Below are 27,196 nucleotides of genomic sequence, written 5' to 3'. Positions count from 1 at the left end.
TACAATTGAAAAAAAATCATCTTTAATAACTGAACTAAAATTTTGTAAAATCCCTGTGTTAAGTTGTAGCCTATATTCCAATAAGTAATCTGTAAAAAGTCCAACTTCCTACCTCAAATACTTTGTGAGGAAAGATGTAATTTATAAGCGTTATTTTAACATTGCAAGTATAGGGCGTTCCGGAGCCCCTTAAATGTAGTTTCATCTGGCGCAACGCATTTACTAATTTGTCACTCTTTCTTTCACAGATCATCGGCAATTTGTTGCTCTTTGTTGTAATTGTGTTTGTTGCATTTTTGCATTGTCCTTGTTTCATTTGTGTTTAATTTTGATTTGTGAAAAATGCCGCGAAAAACTGTTAACAGTACATCGCGATGTGGAATCAGTGAAATAGCCGACTCTAATAATTTCACCGATAATACTTGCGACACTCAGTGTAATGATGATAATCCCGTAATTGTAGACAATCAGTGCGTACCGACCACTAGTAATGATTTAAATGCTAATGATGAGCAAACAAATTCAATTGTGTCCTCTGTTAATTTAACGACAATTGATGACGCGGGCGTTCTGTTACAATGAACGCTGCCCAGTTCGACACGCCCGATTTACAAAATTTGAATTGTGAACAGACGAATTTTTCTAACGAAAATGAACAGTGTACTTAAAGTACGACAAATTTATTTGATTCCGAGGTAGCGACTAACAGTGCACATCCGTTTGGCAAACATTTTCAAGAATCACGGAATGACCAAATGGTTACACAAAACGTGACAATTGCAGGTACGCCATCAAATAGCACAGAGAATAGAGCCGATAATATTGGCTTGGATCAAATTATGGCAATATTGCTACAGTTTAAGAAAGAACATGACAACTATCACAAACAACTTAATGAAAATAATGAAAATCTCAAACAACAACTTAATGAAAAACTAGACAACAATTCCAGACAGCTTAGTGAACAGATTACAGCCGTTGCCGCGCAATGTCATGATACTAAAGAACAATTACGTGAGGAAATTAAGGCTTGTGCTAGGAAAAGTAGTGAAGAAATTAGATCTGTTGCTCAAGAATTAAGGAATACGCAAACAGCTGCAACTAAAGTACTTAGAGCCGAAATTAGTGCAGTCGGTAAACAATGCTCTGAAAACGCAACACAGTTACGGGACGAGTTTAAATTAATGTCAGCAGAACTTTCGCGCACTCTGGATGCAAAGGTAGACGCGAAATTTGACCAACAGAACAGTCACATTGACGAACGTTTTAATCACCACCTACAAAACAGTGAAACGCGTTACCGTAAATTCATACAGGAACAGAATAAAGTAAAGCGACAAGTCATGGAAACAATTACCGCACAGAGACAGGAAGATAAGCGTAAATTGTTTACGAAGGCGAAAACATACGTAGATAACAATATTGCTACAGTATCAGACGAAATTAATACTATCAAACAGTTGAACACCGAATTGCGTGATGAAATTTCCGATCTTAAATCAAAGACAGATACACACACAGTAGACTTTCAGACAGTGACCGACAGACTTGAACAATTAGAACTAATACAGGATTACGATGCCATCAAAGGAGACGTTAAAAAATTGAACGAAACCACACGTAAAATACAAAAACAAATTAATGCTTGTGACACTAAAAACGATGATCAGGTAAAAATACTGACTGAAAAATATGATGAATTGGCCAGTCGTATTGACGTTATTGAAAGTAATAATGACACCAAATCAGATGATGCGTCACCAGTTTCGCTTAATCAAACAGCCGAATTTCAAAATTTACAGCAGACGATCAGTGAGATAGGTTCGTCCAATAATACATTACGTAGAAAATTGTCAATTTTACAGCAAGAAGTGACAGAGATGAAAAATATTTCAGCCTTTAACACATCACAGCATACGCCACTTTCCGAACATCTGTCACACTCACACAGCCAGTGTAACTTAGGTAATTTACAGAGACCACGCGACTTAGAATCCTAAGTGACACAGACAAACAGATTCTCATGCAATCCTAAACCTGTTTACACATTCAGAGACGATAACGTTGATTACAAGCAATTTTTATCCGTAAAAAAATCTGAAGTATTTAAAAATGACAGAACACAGATTCACGCTTTGGACTGGATACGACAATTTGTTTTTGTATTTTCATCAGTTTGGCCTGTAATGCAGAAACTAGCATTGGCTTGGATACAACAATTTGTTTTTGAATTTTCACCGGCATTGCCTGTAACGCAGAAGCTGAAATTTATTTGCAGCGCGTAATGACCTCAGGGGATTCATTACGCTTTAATGAATATGTGCCGTAGCGTGCACAGGGCCCCGAGCCATAGTAGTGCTATCTCATCTTTAGTTTTCTGCACTGCTGCCTTCTCTTCTACTATCCTTTATATCTATCAAAACAGCTCTTCAACTATCGATCTATCTAGGATTACGTATGAGTAAAGAAAACCAGATATGACAAGTTTTACCGAAAGTGACAATTTTCATTAGACACTCCCGGAATGAAAAGAAATACCAGCGTAACTTTAATAACAGACAAAATTTTAATTACCAGTATCGTCAAAATTATCAGCAACAGGAACTTCATTTTGGTAACAATAGACGTTTTTCACCGCAACAGCACGAAAGCCAGCCGGTTAGCATACCTAACCAACAATGCAGTCTGCAAGGTCAACCAAGCTTCAATGTTTCGCCGCCTACACGTATAGCGTCAGCTCCAACAAATAGTAACGCACAGCGACAAGGAAATCAGTACGTACAGAAAACACACCATTTCAATTCCTATCGCAACGCGCCATATAGCAATGACTATCATGACAGACATAAAAGTAATTAGCACAATTTTCAGCGTACGTTTAATAACAGTCGGCCTTACCAGCAGCAAAATCATCCGCAACAACAAATTATCTTGAATGAACCAGACAGTAGATATCATCCCGAACGTAATACGTCAGGAAGAAATAACAGAACAGTACAAATAGTGGAAATGCCACAGCATCCTCCCGAAAATAATAGCACGTCAGATAGAATTTGACTAGATACTGTACAGGTTGCATCTTACAGCAACGCAAGCAATGCTTTTGACACGCAGAATCTTGTTCACGAAAATGTTATTACTTTTGACGACATCCGATACACACTTTTGCATTAAAAGACATTATCACAACGTACGTAGACGACATCCTTATTACAGAAGCTAACTGGTCTGAACACAATCTCATTCTTGAACAACTGTTACGAACGTTTCGTGCACAAGGACTCACAGTTAATCTCAGTAAATCGCACTTTGGCAAAACTTCTATAAAATTTCTTGGACATGTAATTTCAGCAGAAGGCATTGCGCCTGACCCGGAAAAACTTAAGCTTTATGTGACATTACTGTTCCTACGACGAAGAAACAACTATGCAGTTTTTTGGGTTTAATTAACTTTTTTCGTAAATTTATTCATTACTCTGCTTTAGACACCCCTAGATTATGTCAATTGAGAGGTAAAAACACTATTTGGTCCTGGGATAAGCAAGCACATTCTGAATTTATGAACCTGAAACATGCTTTGTTGAATGCACCACTTTTATCACATCCAGATCTTAGTAGAAATTTTTCCATTGCCACCGACAGTTCTAACACCGCTTTAGGCGTACACATTTTTCAGGAAATTGAAGAAGATGGCACTACAGTAATTAAAAACATAGCCTTTGCGAGTCGCATTCTGTCACGTGCTGAACGCAATTATTCTGTTACAGAACTTGAAACATTATGTGTTGTATGGGCATTTACGAGATTTCGGCATTTCCTTTATGGAAGACATACGACCGTTTACACAGACCATAGAGCGATAGAAGGAAACTTTATTTACAAGAATTTAATTTTACAATTGTTCACATTCCCGGTACACAAAATATTGTAGCAGACGCACTATCCCGTTCTCTCAGCAACAATCAGCAAGACATTGCAAACAACTTCTGCAAAGCAAATTTCAGCGTCATGTACATTCAACAAGTTGCATTTGAAAATTTCATTTCGTCGTCATTACAAGACATAGCACAAGAGCAGAGTAAAGACAGCGTATGGAAATAAATTAAACACCTCTGGCAAGATAGGAATAATGTTATCATTAGAAACCATTACACTGTACGCAATGACATTCTGTTTCACCGCTCTCACCCTGACAGCAACAATTGGTTTTTATGGATTCCTGACGAACTTGTTAACAAATTAATCTGGTATACTCATTTAGGTTACGCACATTGCGGAGCCAGAAAATGTTTTCTTATACTGAGACAGAACTGTTATTTTACCAACATGGAGAAACGTATTCGACGAGTTTTAGCGTCATGTAAAATCTGCCAGAAAGCTAAGTCAGATACGACTTCACATATTCCGCCATTACATCCCATTGTACCTGTTAAATTGAGACACATGGACGCTGTAGACATTTTTGGTCCGATTCCCAGAACTAATAGAGGTTTTTGCTACATCTTTGTCGCTGTTGAACTCACTTCAAAATTTGTTACCTTCACTCCGTTACGCAAATCTACTGCTAAAACTGTTTCGAAAGCATTTGTAAAACATTTTCTATTTCATGTAGGGCATGTGTTGAAAGTAATTTCCGACAATGGATCACAGTTTCGATCTGCTATATGGACACGTGTGTTACGAGCTAGAAACATTTCCCCGATCTATATATCCGGGTACCATGCTTCTTCGAACCCTTGTGAACGATTAATGAAAGAAATTGGTAAACTGTGTAGAATATACTGCCATAAAAAACATATTGATTGGGACACACACATACTCTCATTCCAGGATGTAATTAATTCCATACCAAATGAATCTACTATGCTATCTCCGACTGTTATACTGAAAAATGTTGAACCACCTAACAAAATTAAACAATTAGTAACCTTTCCTACATCTCGTTGACTACGACACCATGAAATAATTGACATTGCTCTGAACAACATCAAACGTGCCGCAGAGCGCCGAAGAAGACAGCAAAAATAGGTTTGTACACGCCGTGACTTTCACATTGGACAGAAGATATTAATACGCACACATTATTTATCTAATAGAGGAAAAAGGAGATGTAGTAAATTTGAGCTTCTATGTCCATATCGAGTTCGCAGCATTCTTCACCCCAATGTAGTACACGTCGAAACTATGAGAAACAGAACAACCAAAGGGAATCACCATATCTCCAACATCAAACCCTTTATTGAATGAACATACTTTATGATTTATCACACTGTAATGCCATTTCCTGATTTTTTATGACCACTTATGCAATTATATTCACATGAACACTTACTTATGATTATCGTATTTTTTCTTGGCAAGTGCCTGGCAAGGTAAGGTTAGCAGGTCGCTTTTCTTGTCGTTACACATTAGACCGTGCACATTTTCCATTTTTCATGTATGTATGATTGTTTTACTGTTTTGTTTGTATGCACTACGAAATATTTAAGATATAACAAACACCAATTGACTTTGACATTTTGCCTTATGATATCTCAACATCGTGACTATTTTACATTTTTTTGCTGCTACATTGTGATACTCTGTGTACATTTTTGCACCTGAACACTGTCTATGTTTTTTGACATATTACGTTTTGTGTCATGCTATGCTGTATGCTTAATTATATCACTAGAAACCAGCTTTTATTTAATGGGTATACGATTTAAATGCAAGACATTAATCACTGTTCATCATTTTCAGAAAGAAATAACGTGTAAAAGAAATAAATTAAACAGAAATGGGAATTTCACCTTCGGAATGAACGAAAGAAGATGCAATACCTCGTCACGAAGAGTAAATGGATCAGAATTAACAAGCATTAACAAGAATATACTATACACATCGTATGATAACAGTCTTAACTAATTTTTTCTTTCAGAATACGAGGCGATTGATGCAGACAGTCAGACAGAACTACACATCTTAGTTTTAATGATGAAATATGCTAGAAATAAGGAACTCTATACAATGAATAGTTATATAATGAATAATGAAGTGACATTTTTGCAGATGATACTGAATGATGATGAATAGTGATGCAGAATATTCTAATATGGATAATGAAGTTTTTCTTTACAGGTGATGATAATAATGGAGTTATGATGATATGGATAATGAAGTTTTTCTTTGCAGATGAAAATAATGATGAAGTTTATATATTTACTGTTAGTTAAGAAATTCTATATAGTTATTTAGGTATTTGTTGCAGTTCGTTTTGACAGTATGTCTTATGTCGCATGGTATGATGACTGAAGGTTTTGGAAAGGACAGCTAGAGAGCATATATATTTAATACACATTTCATTACCTGTTAATTCGAAGTTCACTACTTTTCAGCATAATATGCGTTTCTTCTTTCAGCTTAATAATCCATTTTGTATTTTTTGCAGGAGAAATTATTCATGAAATTAATGTGCTGTAAGCAGTTGGTCATTAAACTTGCATTTTTTTTACCCATTTGTGTGTGTCATTCATGAATGTGATCACATATACTGTATTTGTTTCATAACCTTGCTACAGCTGACTCATGACGAATGACGTTACCCATCTTTATTTGCAGCAATAAGTCAAATGCAAATATTGTTATACCCCAGCAATTAATTATCGATCCCAACGCAATGCATTGCTAGCACAAAAAAAAGTATTACCAGTCCCAAATATTGCTACTAGTTTAAAAGAGTTATGAGTAATACTGAATGATGTTTTCTAATCACAGACTTTGAGTAATAGTTACAGAGTGTTATATTTTTAAATATGTCATATGTCACTTGAATGATTAAAAATGTTTTGTAATACTCAATACTTGCTGGCCAACGATTGCCACTGTTTCTTATATTATAAATTTATATTATGTCACTCTTATGCTATATATATGAATACCAGTAGCTTGATGGTACACTCTTTAACTCCTGTTTTGAATGATGATTTCTGATGGTTTGTAACTGGCCACTGAGTGCCAATAATTATTTTTAAATATGTCATATGTCACTTGAATGATGGAAAATGTTTTGTAATACTCAATACTTGCTGGCCAACGAATGTCACTGTTTCTTATATTTTAAATTTGTATTATGTCACTTTTATGCTATACATATGAATACCAGTAGCTTGATGCTACACTCATTAGCTCCTGTTCTAAATGATGAGTTCTGATGGCTTGTAATGGATCAATGAGTGCCAATGTTCTCTGTAAACAGATAACTTATGAACATTATTCTGTAATATTTCATACATGGTACAGAAATGTTCAGTAACTGGGTGATGAGTGCCTCCAATTAATCAAATCAGTTGATAGACTAGTAATTATCAATGATGACTGGCATAAGACTTAATGTCCTTTACCTTCTGATCTAATTACCAGAAATTACTGTAATATCCGTTTGTCCTGTCTATCCTCATGCTCATGGAGCACTATATTTGGTTTTTGCACTAATTCTACGTTGGTGTACCTTACAAGAATGTGGTGTTGACATGACATGCTGTCCATCACCTTGAGCGATGGAGATGTTATTATGGTCCTACTGTTTGGTGTACCTAATGTACTACCAAAATGATAACATGGAATATTACTACGACATTTCAGTGTCTTGGCTACACTGATTAATACTTCAAGGAAAAGAACTTCAGATTGTCTCACTTGGTGTTGTGCTTCTGTAGAAAGATATGGACTTCCAGTGCAGCTGCGTGCAACCTAATGTGCTACAACCACAATGCAATCCTTCCCTTTCCTATCCTAGTTCTTGTTAAATAGTAAAAAAAATAGTAAAAAAAAACTACAGTGCATGTGCACTTTGTCATTTGTTAATATGATTTGTAGTCATTGCATATACTTTTTGTGATTGCCTGGTATTCTGCACTACAGTGCGTGTGCACTTATGTCATTTGTTAATATGACTTGTATTCATTGCGTATACATTTTGTGATTTGCTGATATATTCTGAACTACAGTGTGTGTGCACTTTATGTTATTTGTTAATATGTTTTGTACTCATTGTGTATACATTTTGTCGTTGCTTGATATGTTCTGTACTCAGTGCATGTGCACTATATTTTATTTCATGTTCTGCACTTATATACACTCCTGGAAATTGAAATAAGAACACCGTGAATTCATTGTCCCAGGAAGGGGAAACTTTATTGACACATTCCTGGGGTCAGATACATCACATGATCACACTGACAGAACCACAGGCACATAGACACAGGCAACAGAGCATGCACAATGTCGGCACTAGTACAGTGTATATCCACCTTTCGCAGCAATGCAGGCCGCTATTCTCCCATGGAGACGATCGTAGAGATGCTGGATGTAGTCCTGTGGAACGGCTTGCCATGCCATTTCCACCTGGCGCCTCAGTTGGACCAGCGTTCGTGCTGGACGTGCAGACCGCGTGAGACGACGCTTCATCCAGTCCCAAACATGCTCAATGGGGGACAGATCCGGAGATCTTGCTGGCCAGGGTAGTTGACTTACACCTTCTAGAGCACGTTGGGTGGCACGGGATACATGCGGACGTGCATTGTCCTGTTGGAACAGCAAGTTCCCTTGCCGGTCTAGGAATGGTAGAACGATGGGTTCGATGACGGTTTGGATGTACCGTGCACTATTCAGTGTCCCCTCGACGATCACCAGTGGTGTACGGCCAGTGTAGGAGATCGCTCCCCACACCATGATGCCGGGTGTTGGCCCTGTGTGCCTCGGTCGTATGCAGTCCTGATTGTGGCGCTCACCTGCACGGCGCCAAACACGCATACGACCATCATTGGCACCAAGGCAGAAGCGACTCTCATCGCTGAAGACGACACGTCTGCATTCGTCCCTCCATTCACGCCAGTCGCGACACCACTGGAGGCGGGCTGCACGATGTTGGGGCGTGAGCGGAAGACGGCCTAACGGTGTGCGGGACCGTAGCCCAGCTTCATGGAGACGGTTGCGATTGGTCCTCGCCGATACCCCACAAGCAACAGTGTCCCTAATTTGCTGGGAAGTGGCGGTGCGGTCCCCTACGGCACTGCGTAGGATCCTACGGTCTTGGCGTGCATCCGTGCGTCGCTGCGGTCCGGTCCCAGGTTGACGGGCACGTGCACCTTCCGCCGACTACTGGCGACAACATCGATGTACTGTGGAGACCTCACGCCCCACGTGTTGAGCAATTCGGCGGTACGTCCACCCGGCCTCCCGCAAGCCCACTATACGCCCTCGCTCAAAGTCCGTCAACTGCACATACGGTTCACGTCCACGCTGTCGCGGCATGCTACCAGTGATAAAGACTGCGATGGAGCTCCGTATGCCACGGCAAACTGGCTGACACTGACGGCGGCGGTGCACAAATGCTGCGCAGCTAGCGCCATTCGACGGCCAACACCGCGGTTCCTGGTGTGTCCGCTGTGCCGTGCGTGTGATCATTGCTTGTACAGCCCTCTCGCAGTGTCCGGAGCAAGTATGGTGGGTCTGACACACCGGTGTCAATGTGTTCTTTTTTCCATTTCCAGGAGTGTATATGTATATATTCTGTGATTGTAAACTTAGTTAATTAAGAAAAATTTGTTGCTCATGGCAATTGACTCACCATCGCTGCCAAATTTTTGCCCCCCCCCCCCCCCCCCCCAGTGGAGGGTTATGTAAGAGGTATCCGATGTATGCTCTGCCTGCAACAGGCAAGACTTAGGAGAGTCTCTGACCAGAGAGCAGTATGTAGTTAGTTGTTAGTAGTCTGCATTAGTCGACAGTAGTCTGCGTGAGTTGGCAGTAGTCTGCGCGTGTCGGCAGTCTGCTCTGGTCGGGACTCTGGAGGATGGGTATTATTGTAGAAGGTAAACAAGCAGCCTTGCGCATATCTAGTAATGTATGTTAACTGTCATCCAATTTCTTTCAAAAAATGCCCCAATAATAATTTTTATAATATAAACTAATTTTTTTAAAAAGCATTCATTTCAATTTAAAGATTTTATCCAATGAATAATTAATTCCTTTCACGAGTCACAAAGCATAGGCCAGCATTGCACGGAGCTGTGCCGAAAATTTTTTAGGTAAGAGCAGATATATTCGCAGTTTTTATTGAGGTAAGAATTTTTGCTTTTTTTATTCAGAATACAGGGCCGTGGCGCAGCGCTGCTGTCGTCATAAAATTTACCAGGTTACTGAATTTTCCTGTTTTTATTATTTTTGGGTTTAGGAAATTTTCTGTTTCGGAATTAACATTAAATGAGAAAAGAATTTTGTGGGAACATTAAATGTGAATGCATTTCTGCACAGAGATTATAAATGGAAGCCAATTTTGTTCAGAGGTTACAATAATTAAAAATTCATTTAATTAGTGTTCCTGTTGGGAGGTTACACTTGGTTCATGGTACATTTTCATTTTTATTATGATTATTGTGGGGAGGTTACAGGATGTTTGCAATTTTTGTAATGCAATAATTTTGAAATTGTTAATCTTCTTATGTTGTGCTGTCTTTTTCTCAATAATCAAAGTTTTATTTCGTAAAAACGATTTTTTAAAGCAAAAACCACCTCCATAGTTCATAGAAGAGTTGTGAATCTTTATCATTTGTGCATTGCACCTTACGCCACACGAGGTAAGAGATTCTTTCTGAAAAAAATAATTTGGAGCAGATTATTTACCTTTAGCTGCTGCATCTGCTGATTTGTATTTGTTTTCGTGAACGCTAGTACTCAAGAAACAAAAACAACTTGCCGAGCAAGAGGTAAGTCAGTTTTATTTCAGCCCAGATCTGACCTTGCATTCTTGAGCAAACGGTGTCTAGACAGGATTCTCAGCTGTCGCGTTGGCAAGTACATTACTTCTCAGTGAAAACAGTTATTTTTTTCAGAATAGAGCAGTAATTTGCTTTTGTAGAAATTCTTAGTCTAACATTGCAATTCATATTACGCATCGCTCAAAATGTGCTTCAGTACTGAGTTTTAGTTCCACAGTTTTCATTGAGTATACAATTAGTTTGACTGGGCATTTAAGTAGATTAATTTTTGTTCTTTCAAATTTTGTTTTTCAAAAAGTTTAATGTTTTATTTCACGACACATTTCGTTTGCGTAACACAAGGCCAAACAACAGTCAGTTTTGCTCAGCAATAGAACACAATATCTAAGTAGGGAAAAGTTCCCTGTTCTGGGAAGATTCCTCACTTTGGGGAGATCAGGTATTTTTGTGAAGTAAACGGTGCCGTCTTGGAACGAACATTGGAACTAGAGGACAGGCATGTGAGTGACTCTGGAAGCTGACGTTTTCAATAGATTGCACTTGTATTGCGCTGCTACAAGTAGAAAAGAATATAACCATTTTTTAAATGTTGTAGAGAAAATAGGATCTAAATGTTCATTAGAAGAAGCAAGGCAGTTAATGGAAGAGGCCTTACCCACACCATTTGATACAATTGAAATTCCACCCACCTCTCCTTCTGAAATTAGGAAGATAATAAACTCTCTCAAAAATAAAAGCCCACATGGAATTGATGGCATTTCCAGCAGGATAATAAAAGCTTGTTCCCAAGAAAGAAGTGGGATTCTTAGCCACATATGTAATAAGCTCTCTGAAGCAGGGTATTTTCCCAGATAGACTTATGTATGCCATTGTTAAACCACTGCATAAAAAAGGGGATACGTCCTATGTCAACAGCTACTGCCCAATCTCTCTTCTGATTCCCTTACCCAAAATTCTTGAAAAAGTAATGTATTGTAGAGTAGCTTCATAACTTTGTAAAAATAAAGTTTTAACAAAACGTCAGTTTGGTTTCCAGAAAGGTTTTTCAACGGAAAATGCTATGTATACTTTCACTAATGAAATATTAAATGCTCTGATTAACTGGAAGTCACCCGTTGGGATTTTTTGTGATCTATCAAAGGCTTTTGATTGTGTAAATCATGGAATACTTCTAGATAAGCTCAAGTACTGTGGTATGAATGGGACAGTGCTCAAATGGTTTAAATCATACCTAACTGGAAGAATGCAGAAAGTTGAAATAAGCAGTTCACATAATATGCAAAAAACTGGTGATTTCTCAAACTGTGGAACAATCAAGAATGGGGTGCCACAAGGTTCGGTCTTGGGTCCTCTGCTGTTCTTAATATATATTAATGACTTGCCATTCTATATTCACGAAGATGCAAAGCTGGTACTTTTTGCCGATGATACAAGTATAGCTATCACACCCAACAGACAAGAATTAACTGGTGAAATTGTAAACGATGTTTTTCAGAAAATCATTAAGTGGTTCTCTGCAAATGGGCTCTCATTAAACTTTGACAAAACACAATATATACAGTTCCACACAGTAAATGGAATGACCCCATTAATAAATATAAACTTCGATCAGAAATCGGTAGGTTAGGTAGAATATTCAAAATTTCTGGGTGTATGCACTGATGAGAGGTTGGAGTGGAAAAAAGACACTGAGGATGTGCTGAAACGTTTGAGTTCAGCTACTTATGTTATTAGGGTCATTGCAAATTTTGGCGATATACATCTCAGCAAATTAGCTTACCACGCCTATTTTCATTCTCTGCTTACGTATGGCATCATATTATGCGGTAACTCACCATTCAGTAAAAGTGTATTCATTGCACAAAAACGTGTAATTAGAATAATTGCTATAGCTCATCCAAGATTATCCTGCAGACACTTATTTAAAGAGCTAGAGATCTTCACTGTAGCCTCACAATATATATATTCACTTGTGAAATTTGTTATTAACAATCCGAACGAATTCAAAAGTAATAGCAGTGTGCATGGCTACAACACTAGGAGAAAGGATGATCTTCACTACTCAAGGTTAAATCTAACTTTGGCTCAGAAGGGGGTAAATTAAGCTGCCACAAAAGTCTTTGGTCACTTACCTAATATCATCAAAAGTCTGACAGATAGCCATATAGCATTTAAAAGGAAATTAAAAGAATTTCTTAATGGCAACTCCTTCTACTCATTAGATGAATTTTTGGATATAGTAAGTGGGTAATTTCCCCAACCCCCACAAAAAAATATTAAGTGTCATGTAATATTTTGTGTAATGTAATATCTTGTATAGACGCCTTTTATTAACCTGACATGTTCCACATCATTACGAAGTGTCGTATTCATGATCTATGGATCAAGTACTAATCTAATATAATCTAAAGCATTGTTTACTTCCTGAAGGTTCTGTTTGCCGTCAGAAAGCTGGAAATATGTTGAGAGGTGAGTACACGATTAAATAATTATACGTACATTAAAACTATCCCGCCTTAGGATTCCAATGACATAAATAGTTCAGTAGTTCACGAATTGCGAAGTGCACTAATGGAACATGTCTTGTTAGCACGTGCAGGTACTTTAATTTGGAGCCGGCCGTGGCAACCGAGCGGTTCTAGGCGCTACAGTCTGGAACCGCGCGACCGCTACGGTCGCAGGTTCGAATCCTGCCTCAGGCATGGATGTGCGTGATGTCCTTAGGTTAGTTAGGTTTAAGTAGTTCTAAGTTCTAGGGGACTGATGACCTCAGAAGTTAAGGCCCATAGTGCTCAGAGCCATTTGAACTATTTTGAACCTTAATTTGGTGAAGCCTAAGATTGCTAATATGGGGATCCCCAAATTGGGATCCCAAATTTTTCATTGTAGCTTTAAGTTTGTCTACATGTATGTATAATCACATTTAATTTCTATAAAATTAGTTTTAGATAAATCTTACTTATATAATCTTTAAACATGTTTTCATTTTATATTCTGAATGGCATACCAAAGAAAATATTATAATATAAACAGAGGAAGAGGCCCTAGCAACAGACTACATTGCTTTTGTAGATGGTGCCCAGAAAACGTTCTGATCACAGACAAATTAAGGCTGCCATTTTGGCTTAGCTATGTTCAGTAAAGAAATGGGGAGCTATAAAGCATCTCCCATCTTCGGTGTTCCTCAAACAACGCTGGAACGCTGTGTTAAAGACAACAAATGCCCAGATCAATCTGTAGACACCAAAATAGGAAGGGAACCTATTTCTCGGGAACTGGAAGAAGACTTGAAGAATTACCGCATCCAAATGGAGCGGCGATCCTATGGTCTCTGTAGAAAGATGTCCGTAGAGTTGCCTATCAGCTGGCTACAAAAAATAACATTGAAAACCCATATTCGACAGGAAAACAGGAAGCAGGTAGAAAATGGTTACGCAACTTCCTAAAAAGGAATCCTGAACTCCCTGTTAGGTCTCCCTAAGGACTTTCATTCGCCAGAGCTAAGGGTTTCACAGCTGAAGCTGTCAGCAAGTTTTTTGACATTTATGAGCTGACCTTACATTCAGTCAAGAGCATCCCAGCCAGATTGTTTAACTCTGACGACACTGGCATCATATTTGTGCAGCATAAGCATAAGCATACTAAAATTGTTTCACTGAAGGGGCAAAAGCAGACTGCTTGTCTGCAGGCTGCTGAAAGGGGTGCATTCATTACTGTAGTGACATGCATGAGCCCTTCGGGGCACTTCATACCGCCTCTGATGATCTTCCCACGGAAGAAAATGAAGATGGAATTAAGGTACGGTGCTCCTCTAGGTTCCATTTTTGCATGTTATCTTTCATGGTGGATACAAACAGGCATTTTTTCGCAATGCTTTCGCCACTTCTTGCTCCGTGTGAAACCAGCGAAAGGTGGATGAAAACATCACCCATGTCAGAAATATTGACGTAATTAATTTGGCCAGGGTAAACATATTTCCAAACGATTTCCGGAACGCACGTCCGTTCCCAACCAATAATCAGAGTTTCCGATTCGCTATTATAGAAGAACTGGCTGATCTTCCTGAGAATAATCCATCTGCAAATGAGGAACCACAACAAGGGACCCCGTGGGGACCTAAAAGAAAGCCGTTCCTGAAACACTGGAATCTGCATCCTCTTCCAAAAATTAAAAGCCAAATAGGTTCTGCTCAGCTAATCTTTGGGTCTCCTCATAAGCGTCAATTAGTAGACTCAAAACAGATGATGGTAACACCGAAGCAAATTAGGAATGCAGGACATGGTAACCACGGAGCATCAAACATGCACCTGGAAGTGATAAATCGACTAGCAAGAAACGGAGGATCATTAACTCTTCATCAGAGTCCGAAGTAAATGACACTGAACTGTCTGATGAAAGCGAAAATAGCGACTACAATGAAGACGCTGAGTGCGTCTATTGTGCATGGCTCTTCTCAGGCGATCAAAATTGGAATAACTGGATTCGATGCTCAAAATGCATGAAATGGGCACATACAGCATGTGCTGGCTCTACAAGCAAGATATGTGTTTATGATAGGTGTCGTTGAAGGTATTACAGGTGCCAAATATCTGCTGCTTGGTTTATATACAATGGTCATAAGACCTCCCCAAATAGGAACCTATTTTCAAGAGAGACCGTTTTGCAACATTGTTTGTTTTACAGCATATACACTCCTGGAAATGGAAAAAAGAACACATTGACACCGGTGTGTCAGACCCACCATACTTGCTTCGGACACTGCGAGAGGGCTGTACAAGCAATGATCACACGCACGGCACAGCGGACACACCAGGAACCGCGGTGTTGGCCGTCGAATGGCGCTAGCTGCGCAGCATTTGTGCACCGCCGCCGTCAGTGTCGCCAGTTTGCCGTGGCATACGAAGCTCCATCGCAGTCTTTAACACTGGTAGCATGCCGCGACAGCGTGGACGTGAACCGTATGTGCAGTTGACGGACATTGAGCGAGGGCGTATAGTGGGCATGCGGGAGGCCGGGTGGACGTACCGCCGAATTGCTCAACACGTGGGGCGTGAGGTCTCCTCAGTACATCGATGTTGTCGCCAGTGGTCGGCGGAAGGTGCACGTGCCCGTCGACCTGGGACCGGACCGCAGCGACGCACGGATGCACGCCAAGACCGTAGGATCCTACGCAGTGCCTTAGGGGACCGCACCGCCACTTCCCAGCAAATTAGGGACACTGTTGCTCCGGGGGTATCGGCGAGGACCATTCGCAACCGTCTCCATGAAGCTGGGCTACGGTCCCGCACACCGTTAGGCCGTCTTCCGCTCACGCCCCAACATCGTGCAGCCCGCCTCCAGTGGTGTCGCGACAGGCGTGAATGGAGGGACGAATGGAGACGTGTCGTCTTCAGCGATGAGAGTCGCTTCTGCCTTGGTGCCAATGATGGTCGTATGCGTGTTTGGCGCCGTGCAGGTGAGCGCCACAATCAGGACTGCATACGACCGAGGCACACAGGGCCAACACCCGGCATCATGGTGTGGGGAGCGATCTCCTACACTGGCCGTACACCACTGGTGATCGTCGAGGGGACACTGAATAGTGCACGGTACATCCAAACCGTCATCGAACCCATCGTTCTATCATTCCTAGACCGGCAAGGGAACTTGCTGTTCCAACAGGACAATGCACGTCCGCATGTATCCCGTGCCACCCAACGTGCTCTAGAAGGTGTAAGTCAACTACCCTGGCCAGCAAGATCTCCGGATCTGTCCCCCATTGAGCATGTTTGGGACTGGATGAAGCGTCGTCTCACGCGGTCTGCACGTCCAGCACGAACGCTGGTCCAACTGAGGCGCCAGGTGGAAATGGCATGGCAAGCCGTTCCACAGGACTACATCCAGCATCTCTACGATCGTCTCCATGGGAGAATAGCAGCCTGCATTGCTGCGAAAGGTGGATATACACTGTACTAGTGCCGACATTGTGCATGCTCTGTTGCCTGTGTCTATGTGCCTGTGGTTCTGTCAGTGTGATCATGTGATGTATCTGACCCCAGGAATGTGTCAATAAAGTTTCCCCTTCCTGGGACAATGAATTCACGGTGTTCTTATTTCAATTTCCAGGAGTGTATAATTCATAGCTGTAACAAGAACAGAAATTGAACAAGCATCAGCATTCTAACGTGTTAAATGAAGTACTTTTGGTGTTTGTGCTAGCATAAATGGTTTTCATTTCCTTATATAACCTACTAAAAATACCTTCCCAAATTAGGCGACTTTCCCCTACATGTTACACGAAGAGAAAGTTTTCGAAATCATTATATTCAGTTTTCTCTCATACAGACAACTTTTTTTTACATAGAAGGTTTACAATATTTTCTGGCGAAGTTTACCTGTATGAATTACTCAGCTTTTAAAGGATAGGAGTCAGTATCGAGGTCAATGACATCGAACAACATAAAAGTAAAAGAATAAATTTACTTTACGAATGAGTAATGGCCCTAAAACAATGTAGTTACAATCAAATACATCAGCGAAGCCGTTGTAACATAGTAAGTTATTACTTAATAGAAAGTTAATGCTAGAAGCGTTATTAAAAATTTCTGGAGAATAGCCATCCCATCTATGATGTGTCAGGGAATCTCTAACACTAGTGAAAACAGAAATCTAAAATGCTAGAATAAAGGGTTAGAGTATTGGGTAAGCTTTCTGGGAGCAATATGTTCGACAGGGACAGGGAACGAAATACGTAACTCATACAAAGATTAACAGTTGAAAAGAAGGTATCCTAAGAAAGAAAGCAAATAGAAAGCCGAAATTTTACAGACACTCATTAGTTCGTGCAAGAAACAGGCGAAGAGACATGTAGCAGTAAAAGAGAATGGAGATGTAACAATCAAGTATCAAATATTTAAGGCTGAAGGAATAAAAGTATCAGTTAAATGAAGTTTTATTTTTAATATAATTAACAAGTTACAAAATTGCAGTACACACAGTTATAAGCCATAAATAAAAATAAATATTAAATAAGAGCCTATATGTTTTGTACTTTGTAGGTATGACGTATGAAAATTATGATGTCCCTCGTAACTATACGGAACTCAGTTCGTTCAGTCTTACGTAAAAAATTATAGTTAAGTAAACAATAAAACCAAACATTATTCACTCTCAGGCAATGACAGCTACAATAATAATTTGTTATATAATCACTCGATCTTCTTCATGTTTACTTTTTAGTGTATTACGAGCAATGAAACAGTGTTCCTTAGAGCACATTCTTTCTGCCTTGACAGGAAGCTGTTATCATTAATGTTACGTAACTATTTTCACTGTGCTATGATTCAATTTCTCTAACACTTCCACGGGAAGCGCAGGATTCAAGCTATGGAATCTGAAAATGAAAACAATAAAGGGCCACAGTGAGATAAAAACATCATTTTGATAAACGCTGAGGAGTTGGGGGGAGGGGAACACTCGTATCTAATTTCGCGTTTCCCCTCGGTCACATAGCTGCCAAATAGGACACATGTGTTGCGAGAGAGTGGGTCTGGTGAGAAGAGGAAGTGGAGCTGGGCGGTTGTGAATGTTTCTGCCGTTCAGTGCTTGGCGTCTTCAGGGAAGAGTACGCGCAGCGGCGCGGCGCGGAACGCCTTGCTGAGCACGTCTCGCTGCACCATGGCCGCCACACTCTCCACAGCAGGCCGCAGTTCGCGCACCAGTGACACGGAGTTCTCGTTCAGGAAGCTGTTCGTCGCCATCACTGAAAACACGTCAGATATTTTATTTTACACGTGTGTAAGCAGTTACCACCCACATTTCCATAGTTTTGAAATATGCTATGAGGAAAGGGAATATGTTACTTACCACACACGATATACAAGGTGTTCGGAAATTCCCGTTTTGAAATATGCTATGAGGAAAGGAGGAGGAGGAAATTAGTGTTTAACGTCCCGTCGACAACGAGGTCATTAGAGACGGAGCGCAAGCTCGGGTGAGGGAAGGATGGGGAAGGAAATCGGCCGTGCCCTTTCAAAGGAACCATCCCGGCATTTGCCTGAAGCGATTTAGGGAAATCACGGAAAACCTAAATCAGGATGGCCGGAGACGGGATTGAACCGTCGTCCTCCCGAATGCGAGTCCAGTGTGCTAACCACTGCGCCACCTCGCTCGGTATATGAGGAAAGGGAATATGTTACTTACCACACACGATATACAAGGTGTTCGGAAATTCCCGTTACAAACTTCTAAGATGTGTAGAGGGGAGTGAGTACATATTATTCTGAACAGGAACCCATGTGCGAAAACGTACCGTTTCCGTGCTACAGCCGTTTAAAAACATGTTTGCTAGGTGGGTATGCAAAAGGGTAGTCATGGAGGGGGTCAGTTACGTCGGTTCGGCTAATGTCATGTGGTCTTTGTTGATCCATTATGGACGGTGGGATAACGGCTGACATGTATTTCTTGATGCAATAATTTACCAACAGCCGTATGTATTGCAGAAATTTATTTTATGAACTTCTTATATTCTACCAGTTTCGGCATTACATTGATGCTATCTTCAGGCCCCACACGTCATACACGGAAGGAGTCATGTAACTGGATCCGTGAATCAAATCGCTATGCAACAGCTCTTTGTGGCCACCAAGAGCTGTTGCATAGCGATTTGATTCACGGATCCAGTTATATGGCTTCTTCCGTGTACAGCGATTATACGACTATGAAGTGTGGGGCCTGAAGATGGCATCAATGTAATGCCGAAACTGGCAGCATATAAGAAATTCATAAAATAAAATTCTACAATACATACGGCTGTTGGTAAATTATTGCATCAAGAAATGTCATTTGGCGTCTGTTCTACCCCCTGACGTGGTTCGAGCCCCATTCACTTGTCTGTGAGTGTTAGATCAACATGGTTAAGTACAGCTTTGTGGAATATGTCGACGTAATCCTTCTGAACGGCGAAGCTCACGGTAATGAAAGAGCTGCTTGTCCCCTTTATCGAGATCGTTATCCACAACGTCCGACGCCATCGCATGCCCTTTTCGCCACAATTACACAACGGCTTGGAAAAAGGTACCTTCACCGTCAGCAGGCGTGACTGGTGCTCCATGGAGGCACCGCATGCCCGATTTGGAAGAGACTGTACTGCATCACGCTGAAGAGAATCCGTCAACGAGTGCACGAGCAATTTATTTGGATATTAATGAGTGGAAATGTAAAACAAATGATGTACTGGGTTACGCCTACTTGTAAAAGTGGTCGGATTACCATCATGTTTGAAATGTTGTAGCACGGAAGCGGTACGTTTGCAGACATATTTCCAACTCAGTATATTATGTACTCACTTCACTTTACAAACCCTAGAAATTTGTAAAGGGAATTTCCGAACATCCTGTAGAGGATGGAAGATGCTTGTTTCAAACTATCGATAATAATCAGTGGGAGCCAAAATGGTAAGAATGAAATCTAAAGTGCATCCTGATCCTTGGGGCGGAAAAGTTAGACAACAAAATTCGTACTATGTTTCACGAGTTCTCTTAAATTACGGTACGAGTGACCTTAAACTGAAGCGCATCAAACATATTTCATCTGAAAAGGAAAGTTATGCTGACCAGTAGAATACCAAAATGAATGTACGTGAATAACTGCAAGTAAAAGCAAACGTGTCGAAAAGGGATAGCGGAGTAGGCGAGTGCTCATTGGTCAGTTCAGTTCAGTTCAGTTCAGTTCAGTTTGCAGTTGTTCATCATTTGGACCTGAGCCTCGACAGAATATGGTTGTTCATCTCTGTGAGCTCGGTACGTTGTATTCGGGTAGTATATGAAAATGAGGTACGTAGCAATGTAGGAATGTATTTTATTGCAAATAATTAAGAGTATCTAATATAAAAGTTCACATTTTTTCTAACTTTTGTTGAAGTGATGTGCTTATAAACCATAAATTTTTAAAAAATGCAGATTTTTTTAAAATTTAATATCTGTCTCAAGCTCACTCATGTTTTATATCATCAGACTAGCTGAATGGTACACAAATTCACTGCTTGTTTTAATAATTTTGCAGACCTTATATGGCGTTGTATTTTATTGGCCACCAGACCTGTTGCTGATTACAATTATAGTAACGAAAAGGCCGATCAACTCGCAAATCTAAACACCCACGCTTAGTAACGGCTGATTATCTTTTGATAATTTGCCATAATCGGTTTTTCCACGTCACCACTGTGGCACTTGTACCACACAGAGACTGAGTTGCGAGGAAACAGTATCTCGCAGTCTGGAAGACTCATATTAATTTGTAAATCAGGTCACACTAATTAAGAAGCGATATTAAACGGTACGAATCCGGAAAAACGCTGGTTGTGACAGTAGATGGTAGAAGGATTTGTTGTGAGGGTACTGGAAAGAATGTAGTCTACAGGGTGTATGAGAACATGTGTCAGAAACTTTAGGGATGTATTCTTGACATCAAAACAATACAAAAAGTTCATATGAACATGGGTCTGAGAATCCTTCATTGGACAGGGGTAAAAGGAATTACCTCCAGTGACTCCTGGTTGTGTAATTTACCTCAGACGTGCATGTTTACTCATTTCCTTGTTGAGAATTGCTCGTACAACTGTTTTGTTTCGTCTGATTGCCGTTCGTTCAGTTTTAAAATAACTTCCATCATAACGAAGTATTCAGTGTCTGAAATTACGTATATGCAGAGCATGTACCGCCTAGTAGATGGGAATGTGGAGGCAGCACGGCAGCCTTATGCTGAACGCTACCCTGCGAGATAGTTATATCGTGCAGGAACGTTCATACGGTTTCACCAACGGTTCCGGGAGACAAGCTCATTTGAGAAGAGAGTTGCAGCTAGTGGTGACCACGCGACGTACGAACGCATGAGCTTGAAGAGACTCTACGTACTCGGAACGGAACTTGAACTAGTACAAGAAGGAATGCGAGAATCGGAGGCGCTAATCACACGACGACATGGAGCATTCTGCATGAAAATCTTCTGTATCCATATCACCTTCAACCGATTCAAAGGTAAAATGATCCAAATTTTCAGTCAAGAAGAACTTTCTGTCAACTGTTGGGGCAGTATGCTGTCTTTCTGCAGTTCTTAGTGACTGTATCTTCAGTTAGAATAATAATCACGTCTCGGCTTACGAAATTCCTCATGAAGTGCGACAAGGCAGACAACAGAGGTTTAACCTAAACATGTGGCGAAGAATCATTCTTGATGACCTCACTGGCCCTTGATTCTTTCCGCAACGTCTTACTGTATCAATGTATCTACCGTTTCTCAGACATGAGTTGCTACATTTAATTCACCACGTGCCTCTAGACGTCATCCAACGAATGTGGTTCACGTCTGTTGCTGCTCCACCTCACTTTACATGTATAGTTCGCTATCATCTCGATAACCAGTTTGCGAACAGTTCGTAGGAACCCATTGGATGCCCTGTCTCATCAGTAGATCTGAATCCAATGGATTTTTTTCTTTGAGGACATTTAAAATCCTTGATGTATGCAACTCGCCTACCCAATGTCGATGTTCTGAGGGATCGTATCGCAGATGGATATAACCAAAAATTACGAGGGCTATTCGGAAAGTAAGGAACGATAGGTCGCAAAATTGAAACCATAGTCAAAATCAAAACTTTTATTTGCAACGGTTAGCTACACCTTCCAGCTACTTCTCTCCACAGTCGCCGCTGTCGGAGCGTTGTACCAACTTTTCAATTCCCTCGTTATAGAAGATAGCCGTCAGTGCTTTTCAACAATTTTCTACTCTGGGCTGCAGTTCCTTGCCTGTGTCAAAATATTGTCTTCATAGCCAGCTGTTCATTTGAGCAGAGATGAACCTCAGGGGTAGCTAATTACGGGCTGTATTGTGGGTAATCTAACACTTTCCATCTAAAACGCTGCAGGATCATCTTCATTGGCCCTGCAAAGTGCGGCCGAGAATTATCGTGTAGAACGAACAAGCATGACAATTATGCTATGTGGAATGCATAGCTTCATCGAAATCTTTCGCCAGGCCCTCATACTTGGCGGGAGACGCTAATTTCTAGCCATCTTTACGTTCTCACTGTGAGCTCAGCACTGAAACGAGCGACATGATGCGATCCACGGGGGTACTAGACACAGTGCCCAACTCATATGTGCAAAGCTTCATCAGATTTTCACTGTATTTTCCATTTCAGCGACCGATCGTTCCATACTTTCCGAATAACCCTCGAAATACGGAACCCACTAGGAGTTTTCCACAGCTTACGCTAAAGTATGGAATGTAGGCTTACGGGATGCATGGAAGCAGGAGGTGCTCACTTCGAGCAATTGCAAATGTAAATGTGTTTGCCATGAGTCATAAATCTTTTCGTATGTAAATGTTTTTGGTAAATGTATCATTTTTGTACCGTAAATAATAAATCCCTTCACATCTACCTTCATCCAAACCCCAATAAATGACCAGCAGCGTAATGCACCTTAACAACAGAGATACAAATAGGAAACTGCAACTCTCTATGAATGGCAAACGTGTCATGCCTGAGGATAAGTCTAAATACTTGGGAGCGAAATTAGATTACACTCTAACGTATAACTTACATCTAGAAGATACAAAACAGAAACTAAAATCCATTTTCATGCTATCCTGTCGAAACTATCTCGAACTGCATGTGGTCGTGGAGTGAATTGTTTAACATTATCCTGTCGAAACAATCTGGAACAATATTTGGCTGTGGAGTGAGCACATTGAGGATTTCAGCACCAGCCCTTGTCTACAGCTGACTGAATACTGTTCGCCAATCTGGATGAGAAGTGTACACGTAGCTAAAGTGGACGTCCAACTAAAGATGACAATGTGGATAATCTCTGGAACACTCAGGGTGCCCCCTGAAATTAGGCGACCACACTTAGCCACAAGATCATACAGAAAAACCCTAAACAACCCAGAACTCTCTGTACACCAAGACCTAGCACCTACAAACAGTTTAAATCCAGGTCAGCTTCCTGGAAAATCGGCTTCGACTCTAAGACAGCTTGGAAAGAGCTGTGGGCTTTAAGTGAACGTAAGAACCGGTACTTGGTGGACGATACCAACAAGAAGATCGATGGATTCAACCTTCCGACGAAATTGTGGACAACTTAGAACCGCGTCAGGAAGAATGCTGGTTGGTGTAAGCAACCAGTGAACAAATGGGGTGTATTCGATAAATGTGAGTGCGAGGAAATCCAGTTAATGGACCATTTAGTGTATGTGAAGTGTATGTCTATGAGGATGATCTGAAGGACATACACAGACTCTCCGGCTCATCCACAGAGTGTCTCGAGAATGTTGTATAGTATTACAAGTGGCTCTGAGCACTATGGTACTTAACTTCTCAGGTCATCAGTCCCCTAGAACTTAGAACTACTTAAACCTAACTAACCTAAGGACATCACACACATCCATGCCCGAGGCAGGATTCGAACCTGCGACCGTAGCAGTCGCGCGGTTCCAAACTGTAGGGCCTAGAACCGCTCGGCCACTACGGCCGGCGTATAGTATTACAAGAACACATGTAAAGACTATTATAACTCAGTATACAGCTATCAAATATTTTAGTTAATACAATATGTGATGAATACCTTTGTAAATAAATGCCGAAATTTGATCGTCTGTTGTCACAGCAGTCGTCGCCACAAGAGGTAACGTACCTTTGTGAATTTCACGGAGACGGTGCGACGTCGTTTGTATTAAGCAAAGGACTCAGTTTTGCACCTACAACTCGAGCGCCGTCTTTAATTAGCTTTATGATTGTTGAAGTAGCCGTCCGGCCACTACGGCGCCTTCCTTCGGATGCTACAGAAGAAATAATAAGGGAAACTTGCCGTGCTGTTTTGAAAGCTCCTCCGCAGCGTAGTACTTTAACTTATCCAGACAGGGCTGCGCTACGAAATTTATGAGAAGGCACTGATATAGTAGTACTGGACACTACAAACGATCGAAACCGTTTTGTTATCTCGTAGTAGAATATTTTGAACAGACTGACGGCGTCAGCATGGGCTACCCTCCGTCTCCCTAGGTGGCCAACATTTTTATGGAGGATTTCGAGGAGAGAGCACTTGAACCAGCGGAACTTAAACCGACTATATTTTGGAAGGCCGCGCGGAGTGGCCACACGGTTTCAGGCGTCCTGTCACGGACTGCGCGCCCCCTCTCGCCGGAGATTCGAGTCCTCCTTCGGGCATAAGTTAGTTTAAGTAGTGTGCAGTCTAGGGACCGATGACCGAAGCAGTTTGGTCCCTTAGGAATTCACGAACATGAACATTTATTTTGGAGGTATGTAGACAATACTTTCATAGCGTCGCCTCGTAGAGGGGATAAACTTACGGAGTTTCTTTACCATCTCAATTCCATTCATAAGAACATTCGTTGCACCATGGAAATGAGGAAAGATGGTTGTCTTGCCGGCCGGAGTGGCCGAGCGGTTAAAGGCGCTACAGTCTGGAACCGCACGACCGTTACGGTCGCAGGTTCGAATCCTGCCTCGATCATGGATGTGTGTGATGTCCTTAGGTTAGTTAGATTTAATTAGTTCTAAGTTCTAGGGGACTTATGACCACAGCAGTTCAGTCCCATAGTGGTCAGAGCCATTTGAACCAAAGATGGTTGTCTGCCTTTATTGGATGTGTTGGTTAGTCGAAAGAATGATAGTTGTCTGAGGCATTCAGTTTATCGTAAGCCCACTCATACTGATTTGTATTTGCATGCGTCAAGTTGTCATCATTCGTCGCAAAGTATGATCGTGCTTAAAACATTCATTCACACAGCTCACACTGCCTCAGACCTAGATAGTTTACCTGATGAGTTCGCCCACCTAAAGACAGTGTTTGGAAAGAATGGATATTCCACCGAGCAGATTGACAGGGTACTTTCAGTTAAAATGAAGAATCAGGAAGTGGATAAAGAAGAGAAAAAGCCGGCAAAATCTTTAGTTTTTTTTTCCTTTTGTGGACAACATTTCGTTTCAAGTGGCAAGAATCCTAAGCAAATTTCAAGAGAAAGTGATTTCCCGTCCATCATCTAAGACTGCATACCTTTTGGGATCGGTGAAGGACGACTTGTTATTGCGGAAGGCCAGAATTTATAAAATACTTTATCAGTGTAGTACGGGTTATATAGCACAGACCACAAGCACTGTGAAAGAACGCTGTACTGAACACCAATGTTGCACACGCCTTTTGCAATCAAGCAAGTCCGCTATTGCCGGACACTGTATTTTAACTGGACATTCAATAGATTAAGATAGAACTGTAATTCTGGCCACAGCTACATCATTTTGGGACTCCATTAGCAATGAATCCGGGGAAATACGCCTGGCAGAAAATCTGATGAACCGTGATAGCGGCTACCAATTGGACAGCGCGTGGAAACCCACCATTTCGACGATTTGTATTAACCGAAGACGATAGAGTGCGCCAACGGCCGCGACGAGCGATTGCACATAGGGCAGCTGGGTTCCGTGGTTCCACCAGGGAGGGCGCTGCCGCTGTGAAGTGTGGGCCGCCCGTAAATTTGAATTTTGACGCATGCGCGGAATACTAGCAGGGCGCTATACAGACAGAACGGAGCAAGTCTTCGTCAGCCTTAGATGGCTCACCTGAAGATGACTGGCAGGCGTCCAGTCGAAATATCGTGCAATGAATTAATCGACGACAGGCTGCAAGATCGACATTTGTTTGTACACTCTATTCTCCAGGGAAGTTTTGAAATTCACAAATAACCTCCGTAACGAAAGATTTTCGGACCCATGTTCGTATGGACATTTTGTAATGTTTTGATGTGAAGAATAAATGTCCAAAGTTCCTGAGATCTGTTTTTATACATCCCGTATGTGTTTGAAGGAAGCCCCACAGAAGACGCTAGGGTGGCCACCCTGGAGTACAACTGTTTGAAGTAGCGCAAGAGTAATCGAGAGGTCACGTGGACACCAGAGGTACGCACCGATGTCGGAGCTTCCCTGCTCGAGGTTGCGGAAGAGCACCATGGCGGCGCCCACGTCCAGCCGCAGCGCCGTGTCCGAAACAGTGAGGAACTTCTCCCCGCGACGAGACACAGTGCGCAGGCGCACCTCCACCTCCGCTGCCGTGTCCGCTGCAACACACGGCAACATCGAGATCGAGTAGCTACACACCCAGCGGTAACAAACACCACACACTTTCCTGCGCTACCTGTTATCTGTGGATAATCAATTTACATTCCAGATATTCCTTCAGCTTCATTTGGTGCGAGGCTGCACCGAACAAAGCATCTGACAGTAATAGTTTCCGTGATACACACATAGTGTGGGAACAGCCGTTGCAGCAAAGACAAAAATCCCACTACAGTATTCTTCATTGTTTGTGCTGAGTAGTTCCGTGTAGTTAATCTAGCGTCTCATAGTGGACAATCGCCCCCGGTAGCTGAGCGGTCAGCGC

The 27,196-nt window shown here is 41.3% G+C and overlaps 1 protein-coding gene across 1 annotated transcript in view; it reads right to left on the bottom strand.

Annotated features, from left to right (window-relative positions):
* Positions 1 to 17,673: 17,673 nt before the first annotated feature.
* LOC126161842 (uncharacterized) overlaps positions 17,674 to 27,196 on the bottom strand; it is a 65,019-nt gene continuing 55,496 nt past the window's right edge. The window contains exons 5-6 of the mRNA XM_049917947.1: positions 26,724 to 26,873; positions 17,674 to 18,501 (exon numbers count right to left, since the gene is read on the bottom strand). Of these exons, the coding sequence (XP_049773904.1) occupies positions 18,338 to 18,501; positions 26,724 to 26,873 (314 nt within the window). The 3' untranslated portion in view covers positions 17,674 to 18,337. The remainder of the gene's footprint in view (positions 18,502 to 26,723; positions 26,874 to 27,196) is intronic.

This window comes from Schistocerca cancellata, chromosome 2 (genome assembly GCF_023864275.1).
Source record: "Schistocerca cancellata isolate TAMUIC-IGC-003103 chromosome 2, iqSchCanc2.1, whole genome shotgun sequence".
Lineage (NCBI taxonomy): Eukaryota > Metazoa > Arthropoda > Insecta > Orthoptera > Acrididae > Schistocerca > Schistocerca cancellata.
Note: the sequence above shows the minus strand (reverse complement) of the source record. Positions and strands in the feature narration are given on the sequence as shown.